The sequence below is a fragment of the Rhyacophila brunnea genome, unplaced genomic scaffold (genome assembly GCF_057557595.1).
Source record: "Rhyacophila brunnea isolate RB1 unplaced genomic scaffold, BYU_Rbru_1.0 scaffold_22, whole genome shotgun sequence".
Classification (NCBI taxonomy): domain Eukaryota; kingdom Metazoa; phylum Arthropoda; class Insecta; order Trichoptera; family Rhyacophilidae; genus Rhyacophila; species Rhyacophila brunnea.
Window position 1 is genome coordinate 30,091,402 of NW_028232882.1, and position 24,113 is coordinate 30,115,514.

General features: G+C 32.1%; 1 protein-coding gene across 1 annotated transcript in view; it reads right to left on the reverse strand.

Annotated features, from left to right (window-relative positions):
• LOC147070327 (uncharacterized) overlaps positions 1–2,933 on the reverse strand; it is a 160,031-nt gene extending 157,098 nt beyond the window's left edge. Inside the window, exon 1 of the mRNA XM_085949876.1 lies at positions 2,720–2,933. Within this exon, the coding sequence (XP_085806002.1) occupies positions 2,720–2,844 (125 nt within the window). The 5' untranslated portion in view covers positions 2,845–2,933. The remainder of the gene's footprint in view (positions 1–2,719) is intronic.
• Between the last annotated feature and the right edge of the window lie 21,180 nt (positions 2,934–24,113).

The window sequence follows — 24,113 nt, forward strand, 5'->3', positions numbered from 1 at the left end:
TACAAACGCTTTTGCATATTAGTTACTAAACTAACTTTTAATATAGAATTATTCCATTTATCTCACAGATTATCAATAACTTTATATGAGTTTTCTATAATGTGTTTAACTATACAATTGATACTCACATCGTCCCGTATAATATGACCTTTAAACTTCGGCGATAGCATAAATTTATGAATGTCTTGAAATTTCTAAAATACTAAGTGTGTTTCCGTCATGTTTGCCTAACATCCGATTTCTTCAAACAATAATTGATATTAAAACCGCCCCACAGCGAAATGTTTGAAACGAAAATTTATAAAACGTTATGTAGTACTTATCTAAATTTAGAATCGTTTGAGGTAGGTACTACGCAGAAAACGGGGATTTATTTATTTTTTCATGAAAACCTTTCTTATTAAAAGAGATTGTTCTATTTATGAAACTGATCTGACAGCGACGCAGATGACGCAATCGATTCGTCAGTAAATTAAAAAAAAGACCTTAAAACACTTCACACGAGTTGCACAATTATTGAAGTATACCTGATCCGTATTTATCACAAATTAAGTACCCAAATATTATACAAAGCAGAGACCTTTTTTTTGAGTTTCTCCGCTCAGGGACTTAATATTTGCTCCAGCTCCGCTCCAGGTAAAAGTTTTAATATGTATTAACATAATTTTAGATATTTTATAAAACTGTTTCCTCGTGTCAGGCTCATAAGGCACTATTAGCAAGGGGTGCTAGACTAGTCAATGCGCTCTCCAAATACTCAGACATTTTAAATAATGTGTATTTTGTTTTGAAATTTTATTTTATTGCACAACGTTGTTCGTGTCTTTTTTTCTCTCTTGTGAGGATAATATTTGCTGTAGGTATATTAGACAAGTATGCATTTTTATTTAACTGGTTTGATTAGAATTCTGAATGAACGTTCTGAATTCTGATTTATTACGTCAACACTGCTTTATTTTTTTTTAATAATAATAATAAATGCAATCCAATATAATGACTAAAATACTAAAAACTTTTCATACAAAACAATACATACATTTTAATCTTCCTAATGTTCCGTAAGTGACTTTTTAAAAATTGTGCAGGAAGCTAAAAAAGACTAAATATTTAATATCTAGTATCTGACTGTTAATAGTTAACACATGTTGTAACTACATAGCATGCCAATAACCCGTAACGTAAAAAGTGGTAAATCAAAGCATATAACGCCTAATTATAATGATAACATCCAATAAAATGTGACATTATATTATAATAGAAAGATAAACATCAAAATTTGTTATATTACTATAATTCGAAAGTGACATTTTGAAGCTGAATTCAATTTTTGAAGCAACACACGTCATGCAATACGCTTGACAGCTTAGAGGCAAGATACGGGCTATTACAGATTTATTCCTGCAATATTCAAATACGGGAAATTATTACTAAAGTGGCTGTATACATTTTTGTTAAAATAACTACAGATATGGGAGTTTCGTAGTCGATGGCCAGTATATTTGTTGTTTTCACTACATCAAAAAGTCATTTTCATCATGTAGGTCAGATACGGGGTACATCGATGTGGCGATGTGAAAATTGCTCTTAACCATTTTTGAAGTTATACTTCTTTTGGCGCGTTTGGGAAATCAGATCAGAGTGTATTTTTGGCGTGTGATATGTAACACATAATTTATTTTTTCACACGAAAAAAAACGCAGTCGATTGGATGCGAACCACCGATTGTTCGGTTATCAGCCGAACGCACTACCTATACGCCACAGTATGATACTGCAATCGTAACGACTATACATTAAAAACATTCTAAACTATAATAATATTATAGTTTAGAATTGTTCCGTTGTCTAGGCAGCGAATTTATTATTGTCGGCCATTTGCAATTCCTTACGTAAACTAACGATTAAACGTCAGATTGAAAGTTGGTACTTTAAAAACAAAAACAACGAGAACCATTAGCGAGGGGTGCATGTTTAGTAAATGCGCTCCCTAAAGACAGACATTTTCAATGATGTACTTTGCATTTTGTTTTCGAAACTGTATTTTTCTGTATAAAATTGTATGTTTTTCGTTCTCAAAAATTATATTTTTCTGTATTAAATTGTACTTAAGTATGTTTTGATTATTTTTTTTGTTATTATTATTATTGTTATTTTATATTTTTTTCTATATTCTCTTCTTCTCTCTTGTGAGGGTAATGTTTGACTTATAATGTAAATCTCATGTTGTGTACGTCTTGAATTTAGATTTGTTATATCCACAATGTTTTGTATTCTTAAATAAATAAATTATATAATTTAGTAATATAAGTTAATGTGTATATAAATAAACCAACGGCGTTCCAATAAGCGCTACTTTTTCTTGAGTGTGTAATTTAACAAAATAATTAAGAGCTAGTTAAAGAATCTAGTTAATCACAAGTTTTGTTTTTGTTTTGTTACGCCAAAAAAGTATAACTTCTAACGCGCATACATAAGTACACACACCGATTTTTTTATAAGTATGTCAAGATTTCTTGGTACTTTTTTGGCTTTCAGAACCTTAATTAAACCTTCAACCACATTTTTTTCTGAATAATAGTTTAACTCATAAAACTATTATTGAATGAATAGCTGGACAACATTCTTCACATTAAACAAAGTCTATCAGAAAAATGTCAAAGGGTATCAATGCATTATCAAAAGATCTCAAGACACAACAAAGGAATCCATTAGTTACTCACTTTTTCTCTTTGCGTTGTTGTTTTTTCTTTTTGAAAGCCTTTTTGACTCTCAGAAGCAGGAACGCGGCCCTGTCGATGGTTAGGGCCGACGCCACGGGCTTCTTGGTGGCGCTCGTGTCGTCCATGTTGTTCGATTTTACCGCCCTAATTTACTACATCCACTTCCGTGTTCGAATTCAATTTTCGCCGAACACTGGAGGCTATTTTGAAAATGAAAAACATCCACCATTTTGAATTAGCGTTTTGATCGATCTGTCATCATTTAAAATTTTATTTTATTCAATTTAATAACAATCACATCTGTCACATTTTTAACATAGAATACTTTTTAACATTCTTCGTAATAGCACATTTAATTTTATTTTCAATAAACTATTTTTTTTATTATTATTAAAATATAATACTGTTTAAATTGATTTAGGAGATTTTATAAAACTAATTCTTTTACAATTTTAATTGCCACGTTTTTTTTATTCAAATTAACAATGAAATTAAGTATGAATAACTTAGTGAATCAATAGTTAGGTTAGGTTAGGTTAGATTGATAATATTTAGTTATTAATTATTAACACTGATCAATTTATGAAATGAATATAATAATATACTATATTTTAATAAATCAATAAATTATTAATTTAATTCTGAGAGACATTATTGTCTTTAGTTAATCAGATTAAGAAGTTATTTAACAAAAAACAAAAAGCTGACAAAACTATCTGTGATTTTGAATTATACTTTTTAATTAACTCAACTCGAACAACACAAACACAATAATATTATCTAGCAAGAGTTCATTTACCGGAAAACAAACATTATTTCACAGGGTCACTTTGCAAAGTTTCCACAGAGTAATGAAAACATACTTCTTAATAATATATTTCAATCTAACAATGTTTTATTATCGTATAGCTAGCATTTTTGTCGTAAAACTTTGCAAATAATAATCCTCGAACGGCACATTTGTTATTCGCGAAAACATTTCATTCGTTTTAGTTTACGGGTATAAAGAGAAATCATAACGCAAACGTTATATACTATTAAAAGGGTTGAATCGATAATCATATGTTATTTTAATACTGCTTTTACTTCACAGTAAAAAATACACATGTTTTATACACCATAACATTATTATTTACGTATTTTTTTATTGTATTCGAATGAAAATGAAAATAAATCAATAATTATTATAGAATTTGTTCAATAAATAATTTAATTATATATTAAGATTCAAACTTATTAAACAGAAATTATGTAATCATAATTACATATTATTCTTCTTTATTGAGCCAGTTCTAGTGGAAGGATAGTATTTTTTTTACGAATGGCGATGATCCATGGCTGATATCAGTATCTGAAAGAGAAAAAAAATACTATTAATAAAACAATTAATAAATGAACGTTTTGTATTAATTACAACATGCGATAATGATTTTTTTAAGTTTTAGTGTGGTAGAATTGGGAGAGGTTTTTTAATATATATATATATATATTCTGTACGTTGGCGTATTGAAATACGACGGTCATAATCAATCGTATATTACGGTCATATCGGCAGTTTTTTTAACATATGAAAAGCATAACTTCGAAAACAGATAGCGCTGCCCATTGACTGGACACCGCAAGCGCTATGTAGACGGATTAGGATTTAATCTTTTTGATCATAGAGTTCCTCTATTCCTTTTACACTATCGAGATTAGTTTCTAGTGTTAAGTGTGGTTATTTAGTTGTCAAATGTGATACCTACCTGAACTGAACTAATTCTTTGGCAAGTTCATCTGGTTATTTGGTCGAGCGATCTTGTTAATCTATTTTCATGTACCGTTTAAACTATTCTCCGATATTTTTGATTAATTTTTTTGACATCCGAATAAATACTACAACCGGAAGTGTTTCTATTTTATAAATAAAACCAACTTATACATACCAGCATCATGTCCGTATGACATATATATAGGTAAAGATGGCTAACTTCCGCTAGAAGAAGGTTAATTGATTGAAGGAATTTTTTTTTTTTTTTAGAATCATTTATTTTTCTTAATTCTCCGTCCTCCTCTCTCCCATTGGCATTTTTATTAGAAAGTATCTGTAAACTCAGTCAAAGCACACTTAAGTGCATGGCGACCTCAGTATTTGGGCATTTGCTACTGAGACATTCCCAGGCGTTAACAACTGGTGATGCTTCACACCTAACGTAGGATCTCGTGATGCGCTCGGTTAAGACCGAGTGTAGTGCGGGGCGATTGGTTTGGAGGGAACTATTAGGTAGAGTGTGAAATTTGATATACGTGAATTTGCAGTTCAAAATTATTGCAGCTAATTTAATCCTGATAATTAAAAACTTTTTTCAAGTTCAATTTCACCTAATATAGGTCCTAAGGTTTCTTCAACGTATTTGCCTCTTTATATGGTATCAACGATAGATGACTACACTAATCTACATCATAATACCAAAGTAATTCAATAATATAATACATATTATTAATATGCACATAAATTTAATGAACAATTATCAAAGTGTATTGCTCCCATTTTAGATAAGACAGTAGATAACTTACAAGATGCTGTCGAGGACTGTCGTACCTATTTCATTGAGCTTTGCAAACCCTTTAGAGACAACGGTTTGAATATTACCTGGCTCGTATTTACATGCTGAATTTAATATAGTTTCATGTTTATATACTCATTCATAAACAGCTGTGGAATATATTATAATATATTATACGGGAAATGCATGGAAATAGTCATTATATATACCACCAAGCATTAAATATACCAGTTAAATACGTAAGTAGTTTTCCCCTAAAATGCCTCAACAGTATAATAATAATATATGCTAAACTTACACCTGTGGGAAGACAAACAGAAACTATCACTTCACGCATAAACTATTACTTTATTTAAAATATTTTTATATATATATATATATTTTAAAAAAGCTTCGAAACCATAAATTCTATAATAATTACGGATTGCAATACTGGTATTCCTAAATCGGTATTTTCGATATTAACGTTTTTTTATCTAAAATTAAATTAACAAATTATCAGACATTAAAGTGTTGTGAAATTGAGCTCCTCAGATTATGGTTACTTAAGCCCTGACGGCTTAAATTATTAAACATGAAACATGCTTTACCTACTGATTCTCTGAATGCTGGTTGTCCAAATTCGAAAGAAAATTTATTTGTCAAAGTAACCGAATCCAAAGGATTCAAACAATTTTACTTTTCTGAAAATTATGTAAATTCAATAATAAAAGTAAAGAAGTAATAATAACAGACGAATTATACGTCGCACAGGATGTAGGCTACTGAACGAAAAGTGAAAATAATCGGCGCGCGTAAGTAATCGGGCCCTTCTCATGGCTGTGTTAACTTTTTAAAGTTAGGCAGTTTTGACGTTTTAGACCAGTCAATCTTTTTATGCCTACCGCCCACTTTTGTATCTCTGTTAGTAGTAAAATTTTCTAACCGCCCACCGGTTCCACAGTAATGGTGATTTATAAAGACGTAGTGAAGTAACTTACTTTATAAAATTTATAAAGCAGAGGTACAGCAAGTTAAAGCATATAATAATAATTACTTACCGAATACTTTATGTCAGACTTTCGCAAAGTTTGGCAGAATAAATCTTTATAAAACAACTTACTGTAGTTAAATCTATCTTTTTACTTATACTTTGCACACATAGAAGCATGAAATCTGATGAAATTACATTTAATTAATTTAATAATAGTATATTTTCTGAAATTTAAATTGTCACGGGGAATTTTATGAAAACATATTGAAAATGTTTTTAAAACCCCTACCTCCCACCATGAAAGCTGGAACTAGTGTGCGATATGGATCAAGTTGACTACCCCTGGTTTAGACGGTTAACTTATTGTAACAATTACATGGCCTCAATACTTAAATATGATGATATTTATCTCTTTCCATCGAAAACCGCCTTCTGTATAGAATAGCTACGCTGGTCTAAATATTTTTTTTGTGAAAAATTGACAGTATATCAGCTATACGTTGGTGTTCATCACTGTATCTAATCTAAACCAATACATTTGTATTATACATTTAGTTAAGGGGGTACATGCTCGTCGAAGGTCAAAATTGAGTTTTTATTGTATTTTCAAACCATGATCCTGGACACTCCTTAAACGTTGAAGTTAATCTATGTATATAATTTTGAAGCCTTATTATCCTTTATGGTTATTTTAAACATTTGATGACTGCATAAAGTATTTTTGTTACATTAAATAGTATTCTTTTAAACCTCTCGCTCTAATGTTTTAGAATATAGTCATATTTCGGTACATAACTGTGCAGTGGTGTTAAAATTTTTTACATTTATTAATTTTTAAACGCATTTATAAAACCATTAGTATAATTTATTACGAGATAATTTTTGTAAAATATTCACGATAAAAAATTATTTTGATAATCTCTGTGATCCCAAATTTGACAAGAATTAGGCATTTTATTATTCAAAAAATCGGCAAGATTATCACATTTGAAGATGATTCTAAAGATACTTATTATAAGCTATGTCTTTGACCATTCAAGTGTGATAAACATCTTATGAATAATGATTGCTTTATAATAATTATTGACCTAAGAATAAGGTAGTGTTTTTTTGAAATACGCCATTTCTTTTGTCATTCCCTAGTAGTTAAGCTACAACATACGGCCGTAGCCATAAATTGATAAACTTTAATTAAAGTAGGGAGTAAAATTATGTTAACGCGCGTGTTTGAACATGTACTTAACCGAATTTTTTTTTATTTTTTTTAAACGGTACATGTTCAAACACGCGCGTTAATATCATTTTACTCCCTACTTCAATTATAATTTGTCAATTTATGGCTACGGCCGTATGTTGTAGCTTAACCACTGTGGAATGACAAAAGAAATGGCGTATTTCAAAAAAACACTACCTTATTCTTAGGTCAATAATTATTATAAAGCAATCATTATTCATGAGATGTTTATCACACTTGAATGGTCAAAAACATAATTTATAATAAATATCTTTAGAATCATCTTCAAATGTGTTAATCTTGCCGATTTTTTGAATAATAAAATGCCTAATTCTTGTCAAATTTGGGATCACAGAGATTTTCAATATAATTTTTTATCGTGAATATTTTACAAAAATTATCTCGTAATAAATTATGCTAATGGTTTCATAAATGCGTTCAAAAATTAATAAATGTAAAAAATTTTAATACCACTGCACAGTTATGTACCGAAATATGACTATATTCTAAAACATTAGAGCGAGAGGTTTAAAAGAATACTATTTTATGTAACAAAAATACTTCATGCAGTCATCAAATGTTTAAAATAACTATAAAGGATAATAAAGCTTCAAAATTATATAAATAGATTATCTACAACGTTTAAAGAGTGTCCAGGATCATGGTTTGAAAATACAATAAAAACTCAATTTTGACCTTCGACGAGCATGTCTCCCCTTAATGATTTAAAGAAAGATACAACTCAAACCAAAGATTTTTTTCTAAAACCTCTGGTTTGTTTTTAAGACTTTTCAAAGTTGTGTATAGAATCATACACTGGTAATTTATCGCCTACGTAGGCTATAATTAAATACAATATACCGTATCGGATAGCGAAAGTAGTCGCTAACTGGTACTTGTGAAATGTTTGTAAATCGCTGTGCATATAGGGTGATTTGTCCATCGAGTACCTTTTCTATGTTACAAGGGGTTACTTCAAGACAGCCGACGCGCATAGGCTTTTTGAAGCTATCGCGCTTTATCTGGTATAACGTGGCCGCGTTAACCAAAGAGTGACTCATATGTTCGATCTTCGTTGTACTAAATCTGATACGGTTTGAGTTGATGATCAGTCCCCCGTTCATCCTAAAATCCAAGTGCGTGAGTCACATTCCGAACCGTCCGTTTACCAGTGCGTCAGTGCATGAACACCGAACCGGCTCCAGCACACGCCAGAACTTTTAACATAAAATGTCAGTGTCTGGCATCATTTGTAACCCTCCCCCCTCTAGATTTGTAATCTACCAGCATCTTCAAATAACAGTCCACTGCTAAAAGCAAGCCCAAAAATTACACTGATAGAACTGACGTCTGATATTTATGTAGATTTAACAAAGTTAAAAGTAGTATATTTTAAGCTACGGATAAACACTGTAGGTAGATAGAAGTTTTTTGCTACAGTCTACTCCAGGATACACGCATAATTTCATTAGAAATTCTACCATATGTTTGTGAATAACCTTTATTTTAGATACCTACGACCATTTATCGTTAGATGTGGTTTAAATAGTGATTAAAATTATAATATAATAATAATAAATATAATTATAAAATAATATTGACGCGCGTGTTTGAACATGTACCGTTTAAAAAAAAAATAAAAAAAATTCGGTTAGGTACATGTTCAAATACGTGCGTTTACATAATTTTACTCCCTACTTTAATTTTAGTTTGTCAATTTATGGCTACGGCCGTATGTTGTAGCTTAACCACTAGGGAATGACAAAAGAAATGGCGTATTTCAAAAAAACACTACCTTATTCTTAGGTCAACAATTATTATAAAGCAATCATTATTCATAAGATGTTTATCACACTCGAATGGTCAAAGACATAGCTTATAATAAGTATCTTTAGAATCATCTTCAAATGTGTTAATCTTGCCAATTTTTTGAATAATAAAATGCCTAATTCTTGTCAAATTTGGGATCACAGAGATTATCAATATATTTTTTTATCGTGAATATTTTACAAAAATTATCTCGTAATAAATTATACTAATAGTTTCATAAATGCGTTTAAAAATTAATAAATGTAAAAAATCTTAACACCACTGCACAGTTATGTACCGAAATATGACTATATTCTAAAACATTAGAGCGAGAGGTTTAAAAGAATACTATTTTATGTAACAAAAATACTTTATGCAGTCATCAAATGTTTAAAATAACTATAAAGGATAATAAGGCTTCAAAATTATATAAATAGATTATCTACAATGCTTAAGGAGTGTCCAGGATCATGGTTTGAAAATACAATAAAAACTCAATTTTGACCTTCGACGAGCATGTCCCCCCGTAATTTACATAAAAATATCAGTAAAGTTGTCTTCAAAGATCTGTATACCATTGGTTCTGAACCAAGGTGTGTGCATACCACTTTCGTATCAGCTTTGATAACCGCCCCCACAAAAGGTTACACAATAAGATCATCTCATCATGTCATCTGACGTCATAAAAATAAATATTAGCGTCATTAGATGAATTCATAATATGTATGCTCTACAAATGAGCTTTGACTATAATATTATGCCAGTTGTAGAGTTGGGTAAAACCTCTACAACAACAGTTTAGTGAAACAGTAATACATTTATAATTTGTAATGGAACTATCACAAACACCCGGACATTGAGAAAATCACATAAATATATTGTGACCTCACCGGGATCAAACCCGATGCCCCCGGATGAAAGGCCAGCGCCTTACGCACTTTACCACCTGTACTAACATATTATTATGTTTGGGCAATAATATCTATATTTTATATGATATTGAATTATTGTTAACTTCAAAAATGAAACCAGGTCGGCTATAATAATGGCATATACCTACAGAGTTTTCCCTCAAAGATACTAAAAAATCGTCATTACAATCCTTCACACAGTACGTAGGCCTTCAATATATAATAAAAATATATAATAATATACTTGGAAATAACTATATTTTATACATGCCATTTTACTTATTAAAAAATGTTCTCACATTTTTTTTAAAATATTGTATTAATTTGTTACACAAATAAGAATTAACTGTATTCTACATAACTGTACATGTTTTCATTGATGTATGAGCATAGTGCCTAACGATGCCAAAAGACGAAACTTTGATCGCAAAAAAATACACAAAAAATGGAATAATATAATTCTTAAATCGATTTTAATTTTAATTTAAACTCCATCAAGTGCACTCAGTCAATAGTAGTAATATTCAAATTTGTAAATTTATCAATCATTGTTTATTTTTTTTTTATTTTAGTATTTAAAAAAATTATCATTTTTAAGGGCGTAGACGCGGCTCTTAAATACTTGATTCCAAATGCATTTAATTATAATCTTATCTTGGATAAAAAATACACGTTTTTTTTCCTAATTTTATTAGTGATATACAAAAAATGTCTCATTTTTATAATATATTTTTACGCATTTCATTTCATCGCAAACCAAAAATAAAGAAAAACATATTTCGAAGATCTAATCCCAGCATTACATGCCTAGATATCGTATGACGTAGATAATAAAGAAAATAGTTTTATCGAATCCCATTTTTTAAATAAAGATGAGGTAAGGTAAGAAAAGAAAATCTTCGGAAAATATGTGAAAACGGATGGACGGGAAAATTATCGGTGAATCTCCAGTCTTATCTTATCTTTGAAATGTCAGTGATTTAATTTCACCCTTACTTATGACTCTTCTCTTGTTTACACTTAGCTACTTTGTAGACAGGGGTGCAAACACTTTTTATAAAATTATTTCTAAATGATTTTCTTTTTTCTTATTGTGCCATCCCCTATCGGAGGCCAGCCACCATCAAGGCGATCTTAGATTTGTCGTCTGCTACCCGGAACAGTTCAGTGGAGCTGCACTCGTACCAATCACGGAGGTTCTTAAGCGACGAAATACGGCGCCGTCCTCTGCTACGCTTACCATTGACCTTTCCTTGAATGACAAGTTGGGGAATGGTGTACTTTTGTCCTCTCATAATGTGGCTGAGGTACTGTAGTTTCCTGGTTTTGATACTATGTAGAACTTCTCGGTCTTTCCCCATTCGATTGAGAAATTCAACATTTGTCACCCGGTCAGTCCAAGCAATTTTGAGGATGCGTCTGTACAGCCACATCTCGAAAGCTTCAAGTCTCCGTGACATCTCTTGGTTTAGCGTCCATACTTCCATACCATAGAAAAAAAATTGAGAGAACATAACAGCGTACCATACGCAGTCAAATAATTGTAAATGATTGTAAGAAAGAGGTTTGTTTAGTTTTATTAGCTGTCTCTCCATTATCAATACATACTGCATTGTTGGCTAGTCATCATCAGATAAAAAATAGTTATTTATTTATTCGTAAACAGTGTTAAACAGATGCTTGTGCAAACATTAGTGTAATCTGTATTTTTATACGGAGTCGAGTCATGTACCCTGAAAGCAAGGGAGCGGAAGATAATTATTGATGCCTTTGAGATGTGGTGTTGACGCCGAATGCTTCGTATTTCTTAGATGAAACACAGGACAAACCAGTCAATCATCCAGAGACTGCAGCTAAAGAAACGGCTCTCGACAATATGTCTGAGACGCGGAAGGCGAAGCAGAAGAAGAGCGTCTGAGCGCTGGAGAGACCAAGTCAAAGAGCTGACTGGGGGCACAATTCAAGGGGAAGATCGAGAAGGATGGAAAGTTTTGGTCGCTCAAAGGATGGCAAAATTAAAAAGTGGTCAAGATCCTCAGCCATGAGTGTACGATCAAGAAGAGAGAAACAATGTATACACCTTAAATAGCAGTAGCGAAGACTCCATACTAGGCGACTATTTAAAGCCTTCCTTCTTAAGAAAAATATTTTTTAATTGAATATTGACATATTTATATAATCACTTGATTATTTTATATTCCATAAAAATAATTTAATTTACCAACAACAGATGTCTTATAATATTTCGAAATATATTATATAGATTACAAAATGATTTGCAAAGGTTTAAAAAAATATATTGCCATGTGTCTAGACGTAAATAAATATCGGATTATTTCTCAAGGAATTGTGCTATTTTTTCGTATTGACTTTACGTCTCGGTCAGTCTATCGAATTGCATGAAATATGGTAGGCTCCTATTACACAGCCTAAAACCTTCGTGCATAATATTGTTGTCGTGACTGTAATTTTTCCAGAATAAATTAATAATTAGATATTTTAAAATGATATTTTCTATGGCGTTTAATCGCATATTAATAAAATATATATTTTTTTTAAATAAAAAGAAATGTTATATAATGATTTTTGATGTGTATAATGTTTTCAAAAATATCCAATTTAAACTCATCGCTCAATTTTACGTCATCAGTGAGTTTTTGAAATTTAATTTAATTTGTCTGTCGTTGTCATTAGTGTGTAAGTATACTTGAGAAGTGTGCTCTTTTTCTCAGATCTCCACAGCCTACCTCTTTCCAAAAGTCATCCTTTGCCACTGTTATATATATGATGCGTAAAATTACAATATAAGTTTATATATAATATGAATGACATACGATACATACTCATAAAAATAAAAACAGATGAAAAAAAAATACAAAATAAAGATAATAATAAAATAAATCAATTATACACTTGCTAAACTGTCAATAAATGACAACATATCGCGTTTCGTCATCATTATATTGCCGAGAATTATTTATCTACTATGGCTTGAATTATAGCGCGTTGACACGGTCCAAGTACGATCCAAGTACACTTGGACCGAGTGCCATCCAAGTGCACTCGTATGAGACATAGGCATACTAATTATTCTTATCCAAGCGACTTGGACTGCGTCCTACTCATCCAAGTTAGCTTGGATAGGAATAATTAATATGAAGCTGTCACTTGGATGGCACTCGGTCCAAGTGTACTTGGATCGTACTTGGACCGTATCAACGCGGCTTTAGGCAGGCCTTAATTGAATTTTGAAAACAATAAGATAGTAAACACTATCTACACAGTTTAGTGTGCACTAGTTAGCTCGTATCTTAACAGCCTTCGTCAATATCTAGTAAGGTATACTGGATTCGTATATTTTTTTTATTTACATGGCAAGAATTACGTGAAATTAATACCCCTAATAACCAGCGTACCCAATATACATAATGTAGTAAAACTATTTCGAATTATATAGAATCTTATTTTCATATTTAAAAATGAGTATTCGTAAACTTAAAATATAATATGAGAAACGAAAAACAAATATTCTCGTATGGGTATATTCCAAGTATTCTCGATCACAACTTTTACCTATGGAGGGAGACTAAGCAAATAATGATATAGGTACTCAACGTTTTCAATTCTATAAAATATTAATATGATTTCAATATTCAAGCAAAAGGGTTAGAAAATTTGTTATTATAGGCTTAGCACTAAAGTTCATTAGCGTGTACCAACCCTCCGCGGCACGAACTAGCCAGGTCATTTAAACGCGCAATTCCTTCCACCCTCCCACCGGCATTTTCCAGCCCCTGCCGTCCTCCCGCGATATATGTGTCGCTACATTTTAAAATCAGCCAAGTCCATAATCGATGAATAGGAGAAAAACAGCTTTTTGTTTTCTCAAACACACAATCACAAGGGTGAAAGTTTATATTATTTCGAGTATAGAATATTTAAAATTAATAAATTCCACATTTTGACAATGCAGAAATGTTAGAAAGCAGTAGTTCTTCAACAATTCACAAAAAAGTAAAAAATACCTAAGGGTGGACTTGGCTGATTTTTAAATGTAGCGACACATATAATTTTCTTTTTCGACGTCCGCAAGTCGGAAAAAGGCGTCGGTCTGCGTCGGATGAGATCGCGCCGCATTTGACGCCTCTTGGAGCGTAAACAATTCAACCTTTTTGCTGTTTGATTAATCCTAGAACCACAGTGCCGTGCGTTGTGTAAACTCCATCGATATCTTACATTTTCCAGTCATATTTGTCACTGAACGACCGGGCATAATGTAACGCAGTGGCGAAGACTTTTTTCTAAATATAAATTTACAGTAGAAAATAAATTTATGGCGATAGACAACTCAATCCGTGCCAGCATATTGATCGCAAACTCAGTAAATAGGTAACTGCAATGACTATTTCCGCTAAATCCATTTTTCCACATCGTCAGCCATATCCGATGACGCAAACTCCATATAGTGGCTGACTCAATTATAATAAGTATTTCTTAAATATTATTTTCAAGATATTATTTTGATTGTGAGTACGTCAATAAATAGTGGATCATAATTCATTTGACATGTCAATCGAATATAAGTTCCCGGTACCTATATTAGTATCTCTGTCTTGAAATCGCTCCGCACCATATCTCATTCTAACGCGATCGGACCTCGGAACAGTGTCATAAATATTGTAACATAACTACTTTAACATACTCTTGTACCGACTGTTTACGCTGCAAATAAAATTCGCTCCTCCATCCATCGGAGCAACCACCAAATCTCGACTTCTCATCTCTCCTTCTGATGACCTCTTCATTCATCACACCATGACCCCCTACAGCGGTGACCCCCACAAATTTATGATAAATAAACTGCATTTTAATCATTTCCAGAGATTAATGGGCATTTTCGCCAAAGTTTGTACATTGCGTTTTTGGCATGTCCCATGACTTTGATTGATTTTTTCATAGTTATTATATTATAAAATGTTGGAAAGTTATGTACTTTTAACATGCAAATTTATTAATTTACTCTATTCAATCAGTTAAATACAACTATCTGACCTGTATATATTTTTAATTGATTATTTAGATCGAAAGGTAGTGCGTTTTTACCATGTCCCACCCATAAATTCAAATAAACAAAGTCTGATTTCGTCATTAATTTTGAGTGTGTAAAATTAAATTCGTAGTGTTTTCAACAGCTTATATTATATATTTTTGGAAAATATATAGTTTTTTCGTAAATTTGTACCAATATTGAAAAAAAATCACGTTTAAAGTGTGTCCCAGGATATTTGAAAAAGTGGAACTCCACATTCCGTTACCACGATTTTAGCATGAAGGCGAAAAATTTTCACTATAAATATGTTTTTTTTTAATGTAGCAACATTTTTGTATAACACTGATCGCCATGTACACTTTAAATTGTTGGTGTGTGTCGGTATCGCTATCGGAACAGGTTGCTTTCTGGGTTGGTCATTTAAGAAGTTCCACTACTGTTACCACGATTTATAAGGTAAGAAAACACATATTTCTATTTCACATACTACACATATGGAGCTTATCTTTCATACTACAGATATAATAAAACATATCGCAGGTTTAACAATAAAACTAAGCTAAATTTTGGCTTCAAACACTTCTGAAACAGAATCCGTTACTTCCACTCCGAAACTATATTGGTGGTAACGTATATGTGGAATGTAAAAGTAACGAAATGGCATGCATAAAGTTGGGTTTACAGTGTGTGTTTAGTTCTTCATAGATTATAAAAAAAATTATTTTGTCTGTTCGTATGAAAAACAAAAATATTTTCATTAAAAAATATAAAAAATAACCTGACTATAATATAATAATATAATAAAGATTAAAAAAGTATGTGATATGTCTGAATACGCAAAAATAGCGCACATAAAAGTATGGAGATAAAAAAAAACAACAGAAGGAAAAGAAAAAACACCAGACTGAAATAATTGCGAGACAGGCACTGGCTCTGTCATACTCTTTCTGTTATACGCCACCAAAATTTTAAAACTTCTCCATACATTTTAGGCATAGAAATTTATAAAAATGTATGAAAAAGTATTTTTTTGTCACGTTTAACAGAAATGTGTACTCGATTAGATTTAATACCTAGAACTGTAGGTATTCACGAAATGTCAGAAAAGTACGTCTTGATTACAATCAACCTGTATAGCTACATTTTATGTTGATGAATACAATTAAATTTCAAGACAACATAAAGTCGAACTTGGTTATTACGAGGAAGATGGGACCGACTGAATTTGCTTGTTATAAGCGTTACTCGTTATATCAGAGAATAGGTATTTTTAAATGAGCATGTCACATTACACAAAAAGCCGAAAATAAAAAATTTGGAAACCATCGTAAAAATCCCCGAAACGAGCATGGCATTCATAAACTACAAAAGAAGTTGTTTATTGTAATTAACGCTGGTAGGTACCTACGGACTTCACAAACCTTGGATTTTTCAACCATATGCGTGGATACTTTTTTATTATTGTCGGTGAAACACCAATAAGGTAGGTACTTAGACACTTTACTAGTGTCATAAACGTAATCCGACCCCGGCGGCATCCTGTCCAATCGGATTTTATTGCTTAGGGTCGAAATGTTTTAAAACGGTCGACACATTAACAGTATTTTAGCTCGGTATATCCGATAAGTTGCTCGTTATAACAGTGAAAGAATTAAATGTATGGCGAAAATCATAAACCAATTGTCAACAAATGTTTCGTTATTACATCCGAGATCTCGCTATGTCAGAGATCGTAATAACCGAGTTTGACTATAATTATTTTCGTAAAAGTTATATACTCCGTGCCGCGCTAGGAACTCGCGTCTGAATCCCTTGCTGATTTTTTTTTTCATATATTGTTAATTTGCTTAAAAATATTTTTTATCTGAGTTACAAATAATATAAATGCCAAATAAAGTTATGGTAATGTATAGTGTGTCAAAATTATTACCTACCTTATTTTACAAGTATTGTGAAATTTATTATAAAATATGTCTATTTTAGTGATTAAGTTTGATTTGTTTTGTTATTTTGACGCACGTTGAATATTTATCTGTCTATCAAAAAATTCAAATAAATTTCATAAAACAAAAATTTGTTTTTATGGTAACATGTAACTTAAGCTTTACAAATTACACTCCGTTACCATTTCGTTCCATTCCGAAAATGTCCCCAAAAAAGTTGAACGTTAACTATTTTTCATTTGATTATTAAATAACGAAACTTATTTATTTTTCCAATAAAATTTAGTAAAAGTGATTATTGTCTTTAAAAAAATAGCAGAACGAACATTGATTGGTTTTTTCAAATACTAAAGGAAAAATGCTCTGCCATTATAGACATAGGGTAACGGAGGGGAACGAAATGTGCCCAAGAATTAAAATTCAATAATATTTTTTGACTATTTGTAGTTTTATTTTGAAGTGTATGGTTTTTTTAATCTAATAGAGCTCTTTTAAGTGATAAAAAGTGTTTCATTCATGTTTTAAAAGCTAAGTTTCGTAGTCACGGAACGGAAACTTATTATGCCCAATTTCATAATAAAAATGATATAAATATTGTATTAATCAATATTTTGCTGAAAAATTGCTATCACCAATTCAGCAATAGAACAAGGAATCTGCTAGCTATATAAAAATGGTTAATTTGAGTGAAAAAATAATATTACCCAAATTTCAAACATGTACAAACTTTGGCGAAAATGCCCTAATACTTATGTCATGATAATGTATAAAATAAGTTTATCACTTAGCCATTTTGCACATCTAAACTCGTTTCGTCTGCAACGTGTTAAATACGTCGATCTGACGTCATCGTTATTCACAAAACATACCTTTGCAAATGGAGTTCCGCACATTGGTAGAATGCGACTTTTTAGTTTGTAAAAAACATCTAGTGCTGCAAGCAACACTTCGCATGTATCTCGGGCTGCGAGTCTGGCAATGTATCAGTAGCAGTTACCCAAGCCTAAGGTCACCATGCACTCAAATATGCTTTGACAGAATTTACATGATTTCAACATAGGAGTACCCATGATAGAGATGAGCACATAGAGCACCATTTATTTCTGCCAGGTCTTAAACGCTGCATCCAGCATCATTATTAGACGGATAGTTCGTTTCCTCGTGAATAGTTTTGGTCATTCCTATACCTGCTTGACGGTCGCCGCATCTCATATATCGACGTTTCGAGAAGTGACGCGCAACTGTCGCTAGGCACCTATGTCCGCGGCCTTCATATGCAACATCGATGCGACATTCTTAGAAAGTTTGATTTATGGCTGTGCGACAGACGGGCGAATTAAGATGTGCGAGCCGGCTTAGTATTCACTACACATAAATCATTTTCTCAAATCAAGACAATAATGTGAGTAAAACACAGGTGACTGAAGTATTTACCGTTAATAGCTAATTTACTGTTCTCCCAGTCAAGTTGCCTGAATAGATCTTTCATAGTACCGGTGAATAATGAGGGTGAGATCGCATGGCTTTGTCGAACACACTTACTAATTGGAAACCTGCAGAATGGCTTATAAATGTTTTCATTGTACTCTGGTCCAGGACGATTCGGCACCGGGACAACTGGGCGCCACGCCATCGAATGAAAATCGAAAATAAATAGACGTTCGTGAATTATATGTACCTACCTACTTATAAAATATAATTATTATTTATATTAAAATTTTTAGGTATATGATTATTTTACTTCTTTTGCTTTAAAATTATTTTTTGCTTTGTTTATTTTCTCTACTAAGTTGATTCACCTTTAGTTTTTATTCTAAATGTCATGCTGTGAACATCTTGAACTAATTATTTGTTTTATGCTCAATGTGTCTTTTTTAAATAAATAAATACTTGGTGAGAAATACGTAAATAAAGATTTAATTGCGCTTATGTTAAAGTTCCAATGAGAAAAGAGTTCGTTTATTTTTTATATAGTCTCAGGCATGATAATTCTCAATCCGCAATAAAAAAACATTATGTTAAGAGCACAATAAAATAAAACTACCAAGTAGTAGATAGACACTTATTAAAATTCCTCATCTACTTTCTGTATAAAATCGAAACGAACGTCTATTTATTTCATTCGACAGTGCGGCGCCCAATTGACAATAATTATTGTCCCATTCCCATAGTGTTTAGAAATTACTTGGTTATACGAAGATTTTTTGATAGAATCAAATGGCTTTCCAAAATCAATTAACGGTTTAAGAGTGACTGAGATTTTCGCCGTTAATGGTGATTCCACTGTTTTCTTAATATGTAGGTAGTTATTATTCCGAGCACACCACTGTCAAAAGGCAGTAGGTTTCTTTGGGATTGCACGGTCTGTTCGTCATTAGGGCCTACATAGAACCTTTCTGTAGGGATTGGGTGGGTATACACTTTTATTTTAGCTAAATTTGGTTATTGAACGGTCCATAAAATACACTGTGGTCATAGTATTATAATCAACCAAAGATTTTATTGATAAGGAATACTAAGGATTTCAAGTTGGTCGATTTTTTACTGAGGATATATTCGAAAAGAAGGTGCTACGTAGCAGGTAGGTTGATAAGTTTTGACAAAAATAATGCACATAAAACTATGTCAGTCATATGTATTTGTTTTATTGAACAAAGCCTACAATTTACAGATGGTGTTTGTAAGTTTTTAAAAAATCTGCTAAACCTTGCCTATCCCAAACCATAATAGTTTTGGTACGTTATGGGCGATCCGAAAAAATAGTTCACATTTTTTAATTCAAACTTATTTGTTTTCGTTGAATTAAGAATACATATTACAGATCATGTTAGTTAGTTTTTAAAAATTCATGAAGCCCTAAAGCTTAGGGCTTAAAGTTTAGGGCTTAATACTTTGGACGCTGAAGACGCACATGCGCGTAATGACCAGGCGGCCGATCGATGTAATTAACGTGCATTTTAAAGGTGATAATTATAAATCATTATATAGTCAGCAGCGAATGACTTAAGCCAAGCCATAATCGATAAAAATATCGTTATATAAATAAAATATCTTAAATTATGTATGATTTAATGGCATAATTTTAGATATTTTGTAGATAGACGAATGTTTTTTGACTATTATCTATCATGGCTTGGTTTTCGCAGGGTTTTAATTTTAAAAACTAATCAACTATCTATAAATTGTAGTCTTAATTCAATGAAAACAAATACGTATGACTGACAGAGTTTAGTGCGCACTATTTATGTCGGATCTTAACAGCCTACCTCCACCCTTCGCCACTGCTACGTAGGATATGTGGATACCCATACTATACGGAGAAGAATGGCGTTCTGAGATCAGCAATCTCTTCCGAGAAGAATGTATGAAGAAAATAAGGGTCTAGTCAATAACAAATGAAGAAGATAAGGGTCTAGCGCACATGTGCATTACCTATATAGTAATAGTCGAAGTAAGTAAGTAGCATCGCGTTTTGCGTTTCTTTAGTCACACTGTTCGACCTGGTCCAAAAAGACTAAAAATGTTAATTGTTCTTGCCAATTTGCCTGGCAAAAGAAGCAAAAGGCGAGTACTGATAAGGTGGAGTATAGGGATTGCAATACGGGTATTTCAAAACCGGAATTACAGTATTTATCAATACCGAAATACCGGTTTTAAAAATCAAAAAAAAAATGAATTATAAATTATGTGCTGCGAAAATGCAAATATATTGAGTGAATCCAACAGAGGTGAGAAAATAATAAAACAAATTTCATCAAATATATTTATATAAGTAATTGTCGCGATGAATTATCATAATATTATTTCGAAATAGAAAACATCCGTGACAAAAATGTTCAATTATTATTCTATAATTATTGATGACTGTACAAGCGTTGAATTTAAGAAGCTTTTCTTGCAGCCGGACTTATTTGCACTTGATGAACTTTTGAGCACTTTAGTTGAAAGTATCAATATATTCAAATTATTTTTTAAAAATCACTAGTTCTACAATTATGAACAATACATATTTTTAAATGTCAACATAATAAATATAGGGATATAGGTTTTTGCTATAAAATAATATTTTTAAAAGATTTAAATAGCTATTTATTTATAAGCACCTACTTCTTTTTATTTTAATGTTTAAAAAATACCGGTATTAATACCGGTATTTACATTTTTATTCGGTATTGCAAACCCTAGTGGAGTGACCAAGTGAATTAATTTACAAAATAACTGATTGCATCCACTACAAGACTTTCAGAGTATTGGGAAACCGGAGAATGCTGATGCAGAATTATACAGTACCAATTCCGTAGTGATCACGATTCTAAGGGATGGGGGGGGTTACGTCGAACGAAATTTCGCCGTAATTAAAAAGGACCATTTTAGATAAGAACCGTATATTAAGCTGCCATTTTATTAGGTTATCTAACTTACATCTGATGTAAGTTAGATAATCTAATAAGCTTTCAATAAAAAATGCTGACCCTATAAGTTTTTTTTATTTGAAAAAAAAATATTTATTTTTATTTTTGAGAAATATATAACCACTAGAAAGAAATCTATTGAAAAAATGCGGCACCCAACCGGATTCAAACTCGCGCCCTCTGGGATTCCCGTCCATGTGCTTTGACCGCTAAGATACGTGTGTCCTAAACTATGTCCTAAGTTTTCTAAACTGCGTCATTGTTGTGCCAATCGGCTTTTGTATTTTTATTAAACCTAGGAATGTACTTCAATTACTTACCGATATTAGGATCTCCGTTAAGATTTTCATTAAAATTAATACTAGGTATATTGATTGAAAATACTTCTGATGAAAATTGAATTTAAATTCTAATTTAATAAACCATTTTTTTATTCAACGACTAATTCAAAAAGATTTTTTCGAGTGATTATATTACATTTCTTAAATTTGTATGTTTAATAAAGAATGCTACATTCTTAAATGCTGTTGATTATTCATTCGTTAAATAAAAAAATCAATAAAAAACTTTTTTTCACTTTAAATTGCAAATTATACTAAATTCGTGTTCTGTCACTAGATGTCTATCATATTATATTTCGGGATTTCAGCCATTCGGGATTTCAGCATTCGATATTTAAGCCTTCGGGATTTCAGCCATTCCGGATTTCAGCATTCGATATTTAATCCTTCGGGATTTTGGCTTACGGGATTTCAGCCATTCGGGATTTCACCATTCGATATAATATAAGCCTTCGGGATTTCGGCTTTCGGGATTTCAGCCATTCCGGATTTCAGCATTCGATATTTAAGCCTTCGGGATTTTGGCTTTCGGGATTTCAGCGATTCGGGATTTCAGCATTCGATATTTAAGCCTTCGGCATTTCGACCCAAACTCAATAAAATTATAAAAGATACTTAACAGCAGTCTACTTAAATACATTTTTATTTGAAAAAGAATTCACTCAACTCTTGGTAAAAAATAGTTACATTATAAATTATAATTATATAGTACTTATTCCACACAATTTAACTATATTCCTATGCTTAGTTAGAGAGGCATTGTCATTTTTTTATCAATTCTAAAAAACTCTCGAATCCTTCCCTAAAATCGAATCCAATATTATTTTAGTTTATAGAAAACTCATCCTCCTATACATCGTGTCAATTTGAGGCATGCGTCACGAAATATAACTGACTGTATTTACACATCTAACCCTCAATTACGCTCGCATGTGTCAGTCACAATTTTCGAAATATGCTTTTGAAAACCAACAGATATCTGACACAATACGAATAGAAAGGTTGTGGACGGGTAGACGCACGCCTACGAGAAATGGCTGAATCTGTTATAATAACAACGGAATATGAAAAGGGGATATGTGAATTAAGGACCTTTCATATCGACAGACATCTAACGTGCCAAATACTTTATAAACACTCCGTGTTACACGTGAACTACTCTATTTGATGCTAAATGCCTTATTGGAAATCATTCGTCTGCCCACCCACGACAGATATGAATTTAATTCAGATAATATCACCTCGATAAAAGAATGACTAGCAATAAATAATCTTTAAAAATATCTTAATACTACGAGATAAATTAATAAATTTATCTACCTATGTAAATATATTACAAATAATGTTCCATCTTAGAGCAATGTCGTAAACGAAATCAAAAAGACTACAATTCGAGTTATCACATTTTACTTCCACCTTGTCGAGTTGCTCAATTTCATATAAGTACCATGAAAAAGGTAATATGTTTGTAGGCATATAAAAACGTGATATTATTGTGATATAGAAAATCGTGAATAAGTACTTGTATCTTCTTTCTTCTTCTTTGGCCATATCTGCCCTATAATTGGAGCGTATGGACACCACGTGGCGCCTCCAAGAATCCCTGTCGCTCGCCAGTCTTCTTGCTTCGTTCCAGGTCAAACCTGTATCCCGTACCTGAATAGGCGGCATTTGGTTTTGAGTCCCAGACATTCCGCATCGAGTTGAATGTTGCTCCAGCCATTACCATTTGGATAGCGAGCTCTTTCTGCAAAATGCCATCTCCAGTGACTTGAAGCTGTCGACGCTCTCGATGTTTTGTCCGTCGCTAATCAGAGGGAAATCTGGATCTGGACAGGTGCTATTACACAAAACGTTGGTTTTCTTCGCGTTGATTTTCAAACCAACGCGAGATGAGTTGTTATGCAACCTGTCGATTGTCTCTTGAATGCCCTCGATTGAGTTGTCGAATAGGACAGCGTCATTGGCGTATTTCAGTCGTATAGCGTGGGGGTAACAGGTATGCCTTGGTCGGGTGGTATTGACTTCCGTAGTATGAAGTCAAAGAGGATGATGAAGAGAAACGGCGCAAGGACACAATCATGTCTGACTCCGGTCGTGACATTCCATGACATTGTTTCCAATTCTGACACAGCATTCGCTGTATGCCAATAATAAAATTGTCACATTTTTAAT